This window comes from Oncorhynchus mykiss, chromosome 7 (genome assembly GCF_013265735.2).
Source record: "Oncorhynchus mykiss isolate Arlee chromosome 7, USDA_OmykA_1.1, whole genome shotgun sequence".
In the NCBI taxonomy this organism is placed as follows: domain Eukaryota; kingdom Metazoa; phylum Chordata; class Actinopteri; order Salmoniformes; family Salmonidae; genus Oncorhynchus; species Oncorhynchus mykiss.
The window spans coordinates 73,907,940-73,917,030 of NC_048571.1; the positions used below are offsets into that span (position 1 = coordinate 73,907,940).

At 41.4% G+C, this 9,091-nt stretch overlaps 1 protein-coding gene across 1 annotated transcript; it reads left to right on the forward strand.

The window, feature by feature from the left end:
* The first annotated feature begins 6,582 nt into the window (after positions 1-6,582).
* LOC110528473 (homeobox protein XHOX-7.1) lies at positions 6,583-8,493 on the forward strand. Its single transcript, XM_021610564.2, has 2 exons — positions 6,583-7,109; positions 7,453-8,493. The coding sequence occupies exons 1-2, from the start codon at positions 6,680-6,682 to the stop codon at positions 7,869-7,871; spliced, it is 849 nt and encodes a 282-aa protein (XP_021466239.1). The 5' UTR covers positions 6,583-6,679; the 3' UTR covers positions 7,872-8,493.
* The last annotated feature ends 598 nt before the right edge of the window (positions 8,494-9,091 follow it).

Consider the following 9,091-nt stretch of genomic DNA (forward strand, 5'->3'; position numbering starts at 1 on the left):
CATAGATAATAAACAGCGAGTAGCAGCAGTGTAAAAACAAAGGGGGGGGGGTCAAAGTAAATAGTCCGTGTGGCCATTTGATTAGTTGTTCAGCAAGTATGCCATCAAGTGTAGGTCCAGTTGCGTTTGAGAGTGGTACAAATGTAATTGCAGAGAGAGAACGAGTTCCTGGTGGTATTAACATGATGGTCTCGTCAGAGTGTTTACAAATTGTAGGGCATAAGGCGAAGATAATTCACTCACCCATTGATCATTCAGCCTATTTAAACAAGGATGGCGTTGAGTAAAGAGGCAGGCACAGTAACAGATACATAATGACGTTTTTTACAGGTATTTCAGCACAGGTGAGCAACGACCAGTAGACGTTGTGTAGAACAAGGTAGATTTTGCCACCGCCCACCTGCATCAGGTTTTCCAATCCGATAACCGCTTCTCCGGTCCTAGTCTTCAGTGCGCCCCTGAGCTCGCGTAGCAGGCCTTGCGCGCAGACAGACGCTCCTGACACAGCGAGCTCCAACTCCAGAAATGTGCAGAAAAAAAAGGCCTTCTCAATCTGAAATCTTTGTACAAGTAAATTTCATAAAATAATTGTTGTTATATACAACTTCCACCTTCACATAAAAAGTATTTGCTTCTGTAAACAGGATCAAGGTCATTAAAACATAAAAACCCTTACAACTCTGATCTCCAGGATCGCACATGCAAACGGACAGGCTGATTGGCAACTATCTTGGATTTGCACATTTGCACTGATGAGCTTTGTGGGCACTATGGTATTGAATGTGGAGCTGTAGTCAATGATCAGGATTCTCACATAGGTGTTCCTTTTGTCCAGGTGGGAAAGGGAAGTGTGGAGTGCGATTGAGATTTCATCATCTGTGGATCTGTTGGGGCGGTATGCAAATTGGTGTGGGTCTAGAGTATCCGGGAGAATGCTGTTGATGTGAGCCATGACCAGCCTTTCAAATCACTTCATGGCTACCGACATGAGTGCTACGGGGCGGTATTAATTTAGGCAGGTTACCTTCGCTTTCTTGGGCACAGGGACTATGGTGGTCTGTTTGAAACATGTAGGTATTACAGACTCGGCCAGGGAGAGGTTGAAAATGTCAGTGAAGACACTTGCCAGTTGGTACGCACATGCCTTGAGTACACGTCCTGGTAATCTGTCTGGCCCCATGGCTTTGTGAATATTGACCTGTTTAAAGGTCTTTCTCACATTGGCTATGGAGAGCGTGATCACACAGTCGTCCGGAACAGCTAATGCTCTCAAGCATGCTTCAATGTTGCTTGCCTCAAAGCGAGCATAAAAGGCATTTTGCTCGTTTGGTAGGCTCTCGTCACTGGGCAGCTCGTGGCTGGGTTTCCTTTTGTAGTCCATAATAGCTTTCAAACCCTGCCACATTCGACGAGCGTCAGAGCCGGTGTAGTAGGATTAAATCTTTGTCCTGTATTGACGCTTTGCCTGTTTGATGGTTCATCTGAGGGCGTAGCGGGATTTCTTATAAGCGTCTGGATGAGTGTCCCGCTCCGCATGTGACATGCTGGTAGATTTAAGATTTAAGTTAGCCTACATTAAAATCCGTGGCCACTAGGAGCGCTGCTTCTGGATGAGCATTTTCTTGTTTGCTCCTGGCCTTATACAGCTCGTTGAGTGTGGTCTTAGTGCCAGCATCGGTTTGTGGACGGCTACGAATAATATAGATGAGAACTCTGTTGGTAGATAGTGTAGTCTACAGCTTATCATGAGATATTCTACCTCAGGCGAGCAATACCTTGAGACTTCTTTAATATTAGACATTGCGCACCAGCAGTTGTTGGCAAATAGGCACACACCCCCGCCCCTCGTCTTACCAGACGTAGCTGTTCTGTCCTGCCGAAACACAGAGAAGCCAGCCAGCTCTATATTATCTGTGTCGTCGTTCAGCAGAGTCTCCGTGAAACATAAGATATTACAGTTTTTAATGTCCTGTTGGTAGGATAGTCTTAATCGTAGATCGTCTAGTTTATTTTCCAATGATTGCACGTTGGCCAATAATACAGAGGATAGTGATCATTTGCCTACTCATTTTAGGCCTTGTCTCGACAAAGCACTATATCCTTCGGGTCGCTCATTAAAGAAAAAAGCTTTGTCCAGTTCGAGTTCAGTAACCGCTGTTCTGATGTCCAGAAGCTCTTTTCGGTCATAAGAGATGGTAGCAGCAACATGATGTACAAAATGAGTAACAAACAATGCGAAAAAACTTACAAAATCTCACAGTTGGCTAGGAGCCCGTAAAATGGTAGCCATCCCCTCCGGCGCCATCACTACAAAGATACAGGCATCCTTCCTAACTCAGTTGCTGGAGAGGAAGGAAACCGCTCAGGGATTTCACCATGAGACCAATGGTGACTTTAAAACAGTTACTTTTAGGATGTTTTTTATTTAACTTTTATTTAACTAGGCAAGTCAGTTAAGAACAAATTCTTATTTACAATGACGGCCTACACCGGCCAAACCCTAACTCGGACGATGCTGGGCCACACGGAAGCCCCAAGTTACAGAGTTTAATGGCTGTGATAAAAGAAAATTGAGGATGGATCAACAACATTGTAGTTACTCCACAATACTAGAATAAATGACAGAGTGAAAAGAAGTAAGCCTGTACAGAAAAACATATTCCAAAACATGTATGTTTAAAGTAAAGCATGTATTGCAATAAAGTAAAACTGCTAAAAATGTGAAAAATAAATTCAGTTTATGTCATGAATACAAAGCCTAATGTTTGGGACAAATCCAACACAACACATCACTGACTACCACTCTTCATATTTTCAAGCATGGTGGTGGCTGCATACGGTATGCTTGACATCAGCAAGGACTTGGATGTTGTTTCGGAGAAAAACAATTATGGAATAGAGGTAAGCACAGGCAAAATCAGAGAGGAAAACCTGGTTCAGGCAGCTTTCCAACAGACCCTGGGGGGGGAAATGCACCTTTCAGCAGGACAATCACTAAAACACAAGGCCAAATATACACTGGAGTTACTTACCAAGACAACACTGAATGCTCCAGAGTGGCCTAGTTACAGTTTAGACATAAATTGGCTTGAAAATCTATGGCAAGATTTGAAAATGCTTGTCTACTAATGATCAACAACCAACTTGACAGAACTTGAATAATTTAAAAAATAATATTGTACAATCCACGTGTGCAAAACTCTTAAGAGACTTACCCAGAAAAACTTACAGCTGTAATCCCTGCCAAGGGCACTGTATATGTACCATGTCTAAGTTCTAACATTATGACTTCTTCATTGGTTTGTTTTGTCAGTGAGAAAGGCGAATTTGAACATAAACCTGCCAACCAGACTTCAGACAAGTCTGCAAGCTTTGGAGACTGCATGGCATTTTGAAACTTAAATGACCGTGAGGCATTGTTACCAGAGCCATCTATATATATACATATGACTCTGATTGTTACTTACTGGCAGCAAAGTGCCTCGTTACGCCTGACTGAGCTAGCTGCTTTGAAATAGGATACATTATCTATAATTATGGAGATCTTGGAGGAGGCTGTTGGCTGTCCCTTTCATATTTCTGAAGTGCATCATAATGTGGTGATCAAATTAATTTAGGCCACTGAAAATTAGGCATACCATTCTGTGCTAAGCTCAGTGATTTCTTAAAGAGACCTGATCATGGAATGTGACACACCAAAAGTTTGCCAGAGTTCGATAGTCAGTGAGACAACTCATGTGGGGTTGGTGTCCAAAAAGCATGGCTATAATGCATCAAATGTACTTGCACTCATTGATTATTTTATAAAAATACACAGAAAAATAACACCATAACATTAGGATATTATGCCACTGCCAAATAGTTCCACAAGCATCAGCAATTAAAAAAAAAAAGCTATAATGTTCACAAGCAACTTAGTGTTTGGTTTTAAAACCTGAATATGTCCAGATGAAAGTCATTTTCTTTTGCCTGAAATGCCTTTTGACATCAACAGTGACTTGTATGTATTAAATCAAAACTGTCACACTTTGCATGAAAAGGGTTAAGACAACTTTCAGAGGGGACCACAATGTCTCTTTGTCTTGCCTCCTTGCCTCTTGATTCCAAATCAAAGGTAGCTTAGAAAGTTAAACAAAGCTCAGATGAGGCTTACAGTTGTTTTGTATCGCAGCTCAGCCCTCATTTGTTGCCTTGGAATTTAAATGAAACGGTATGGTAATCCTCTTTTCCCTGGCAAATTATTATTTTGAAAGGGCATAGTGTTTGGGATGCTAATTGCCCCCAACATTGTTTTCCTCCACCACTATCCCTCTGTTCACAACACAAATAAACTCAAGTAAACAAGGAAGAAAGTCTTTACACAATACTCTGGCGCACATCAAGGGGAGATTTAACATACAAAGTCGCTCCTTTCTCTTTCTGTGTCCCCAGACCTGTTAAAATGCATCGATTAAAGCGTCAAGAACGGATGCAGTCGGTTGACCAGAGGAGTTAATGTATATCATGTGTGCCTATTTGTGTTTACTCGCGCGGACCATTTTACGAGTGCGTGTTCGAAGATGGAGAAGTGCGCGCGAGCCGTGAGCAGGCGCTCGTCGGAGGACTCAACTTCAAACAGACGTGGAAAACATGAGATCCCAGCGACTTCAAAGAGAGCACGCGGTGACCACGCAGTGCCACTCATTCTTGGTTATGGATTTAAGTGTTTCCAAAAACATACATAGTTGCAGATGTATTTCCCCCTGAGCACCGGATGTAGAATGAAGGAAATGCTAAATTACACATTTGCGTGTAATTGTATTAGTTATATAAGGAATGAATGACCTATTGATCCCAAAACAAAAGTGGAAACAATTTACAGTTGATGGTAGATATTACAGTTATAACACACCTAACAACAGCAGAAATAATTGATAGGCTACCTCAACTGTCATTCCTAAATCATGTCACTTTGAATGGTGTAGTTACGCAAGATAGAACAAGAATTTACTCTCAGGACTTGAGACAGCTTCAGAGCTGAATCACCATGTTCCCGTTAGGCCTACTAACCACTGTAGGGAAACCTAGATACGTTGCTTCCTAGGAATCCTTTTCAGCAAGGGACTCTCTGAAAATAAGTAGTGGGATTGGGAAGCATTGACCTTTTCTTCTGAGTAGCCTATTATTACACTAGCTATAGCGACCCATTTAAATAGTTGGGAATGGCGTGCGATCGGCTGAGAAAGCTAATTTTTCGGGCTGAATAGTAATGTCCCAAGGCTAGGGCGGGCAAGGAGGAGGCGGGTTGCGCTCTTGATGCGGGTTAAAGACTTTCAATAGTCTCCCTAAAGTCAAACCCTCTGATCATGCCGAAGCTGGCGCCTAAAAACAACATAACTTGTCTGCCTATTAGAGGGACTGACAAATCGTGACAGATTGTTTATACTTAGCAATTAGCGACGCAGACGCTTTCCAGATAGCTAAATAGACTGCACGAAATAGTAATAGTTAAATTCGTGATTTTCGTACACAATTAAGATTGCATGAGCTGTGCTTCATTTTAGTGAAGAAAAAATGAAGAGAAAGAATACCCTACTCTATAGAGTTATAACTGCACGACACTGCGTGCGTCAATGAGGAAAATAGGTAATTAATCAATTTCAGATAAATAATAGAGAACAAACAACTGAGTAAGCGTTGGCCCTATATCTCGCTATATATATATATATATATATATATATATATAAAAAATATGATACACACATATCTATTAGAATAGGACTATTCAAGTATACGCAGAGTAGACAGGTAAATCAATGACAGCCTTAGCTTGAATTGAACATAGGCTCCACGGTTGCCTCCACCACCTTCCTTGACTCCACATAATTGTTTACCTTAATGGTTGTAGTCAAAGGGAAAGATCCCAGTAATATATGATTGTTTCAATATGATTAGAGCCCTGCAGCCATCAATAAAAATTGCTTTGCAAGAGGCCGATCACATAAAGGAAGGCAGTAAATGTTGGCCAACAATCGAGAGTTTCTATTTCACTTTAACTGTTGAACATAATAGCATAATAAAGTCGTACAAGACATGAGATAAGTAAATAGTATAAAAACCGATATAGACTACATCAGCCTGTTTAACGATTTGATAATAAGTTCAATAAAACATTAAACTTATAGCGTCCTCTGATGGGCCTATTTTTCTGACAGCGCAAGCAGGAATAACCACAGTTACCGATATTATAAGAGTACCACCACCACTGACATAATAACATCAATAATATTAAGAATATTCAAAATTGTAATATAAATGATCGTATTGAAAAATTATAGTATTGAAAAGTATTTTTCCCCCCCATTTATGTTATACCATTCCAAATTAAGTATTTGCACAAGTTTTGTTTACTTTAAGTTGTAAACTGTAGCCTAAAATATTTATTTTCCCCTGCCAATCAAATAACCAAGCATCACATCAGTTTTAGCTGAGATTCCTTCCTAATCGAATGGCTTCTCTACGTCCCACCCACCTCACATCTGATTGGACGGTGGCGTCCATACGCCTGCCTTATAGCAGTGCTCGCCAGAGTGTTCAGATAAACATGAGGATGCCACTAGCATAGGAGCAATCCAGCAATTTCTGTGACTCAACTTTTAAATTCTTCGATTGTTTACCCCCAAGTAAAGGCCGAATCTGTATGGCCCCAACTGTTGCCATGTCAGCTTTATCCGGTGGCTTGAAAACAGAAGACATTCCCTCACGTTCGGGTCTCGTTGGCACAGGAGAGATGCAGACCAATTTGAGCAGGGTGGCAGAGGAGAAAGGGATAAAGCCCAAAGTAGCGATTCTTCCCTTCAGCGTCGAGGCTCTGATGGCCGACAGGAAACCGAGCAGAGACTTTTCATCTCCAGAAAGATCATCCATGTCGGGGTCATCCCTGACGCTAGGCTCAAGGATGGGCTCGCTTTCGAGACTGGATAACTCGGCCCCCTCCCTGGCCATCGGGTCGCTGTTCTCAGTAGGCGACATGAACATGCAAGAGGACGCATTGGTTAAACCCGAGAGTCCAGAAAGTCAAGACCGAAATTCTTGGATACAGAGCCCTCGCTTTTCGCCTACTCCTCCACGTAAGCGGTCTATTTCTATTTATCCTTCCATCATGTGTGCGTAAAATCAACTGCGATACCCCATAGAGCTTTACAGGGTGCAATTGGGTGAAACGTGTTGCATTATTTATAGCAATGTTGTAATGAGTTTGGTTTTAGTTTGGCCTGTATCATTGCAGTTTAAGCACACAATAATTGGGTATTTTCGAATATATCTGCTTTAACGAATTATTATGTTAAAATCACGCTGCAGTTCCATAAAGTGTTTATTATTAAATCTGTACATCAAAACAACACTATTTGTACATTTCCGTCACCTTGAAAGCATGGGTTTTAACGATGTTTTCTGTCTTGGTTATTGCAGGAAGGCTAAGTCCCCCCTCCTGTCCACTGAGAAAGCACAAGACCAACAGAAAGCCCCGGACCCCTTTCACCACGTCCCAGCTCCTGGCTTTGGAGAGGAAGTTTCGACAGAAGCAGTACCTCTCCATCGCCGAGCGCGCAGAGTTTTCCAGTTCGCTCAACCTGACGGAGACGCAGGTGAAAATATGGTTTCAGAACAGACGAGCCAAATCTAAGAGGCTCCAGGAGGCAGAACTGGAAAAACTGAAAATGGCAGCCAAGCCAATGCTGCCTCCAGCGTTCGGGATTTCCTTTCCGTTCGGTGCGCAAGTCCCCTCGTCTTATGGAGGGTCGCACCACTTTCAGAGGCACTCCCTGCCAGTGTCTCCCATGGGACTGTATGCAGCTCATGTCGGATACAGCATGTATCACCTCGCCTGAAGGAAGGACCTATTGTGTGCCATTTAGACTATGAAGTGCTTCAACATAGAACCACATCGCCAAAATACTATCTGGTGTTAAATATTTTGACTGGATAGTCATGAGTAAGGACTGCCTTGTAGTAGTGCTATGTTTTCCTCGGTATGTCAAGTATATACATCTACTTTGCCATTAGTTTGATGCCACGGTTGATTATTGGGTCACTAAAACTCTCACTGGCTACCCGAGTCCACCCAAAAGTTAAAGTTAGACCATCCCAACGTTCTACGCACCAGCATGGGGTTTTGCACCAACACACATAAGACCCAAAGGTAGGTTGGGCTTTCATCACTAATGTGGGCTGTTGTCACTACAGACTAAGATGCTATACTTTTCATGTGCATTTTTGTCAATGCATAAAATAGTGGCTTACTGAATCCAAAGTCAATGAATGCTCTTTGTTAAATTAGAAGAACCACAGCATTTTTTATATATTATAACAGCACTGTCTGTTGTTTGAATGATTCCCTTCAGAAGGGATTTGTGTACTGTAAAATACTGTATATTTGGAAAATATCCTCATTTATATTGAATATATTTGTGACATAAATTAACAATAAATTGTTTATTCTTTTTCATTGAGCAGTTCTTCGTGTTGACTGACAGTACAAATGACTAGAATAGCCTATATGATATGTAGGCCTAATTGAAACTCGAACGTGCCAGCAGTTATTGAGTATTTAAAACATTGCACCAGAGTTTTGTTACAAGTCGTTGATTTAAGGTAACATTTAGTAACCATAATGATGTGGTTTCGACGTCAGAGAATATCGAGTTCAATGAGTGTAGTGGTTGGAAAACTACAGGCTATTGAAATACTATTTGTAATAGGGGAAATAATTCAAATGCAGGGGAAATTAGTTATATGTAGGGAAAATAACTAACATGCAGGGGAAATTACATGTATGTAGGGAAAAATAACTAACATGCAGGGAAAATAACTTATGTAATGGAAATAACTGACATGCAGGGGAAATTACTTATATGCAGGGAAAATAACTAACAGTCAGAGAAATTACTTATATATATATATAGGGAAAATAACTAACGTGCAGGCAAATGTGAGGAAGAGTAGTCTCCCACTGGGCACGCACTGGTTGAATCAACATTGTTTCCACGTCATTTAAATGAATGTGGAACCAACGTGGAAGACGTTGAATTGACGACGTCTGTGCCTAGTG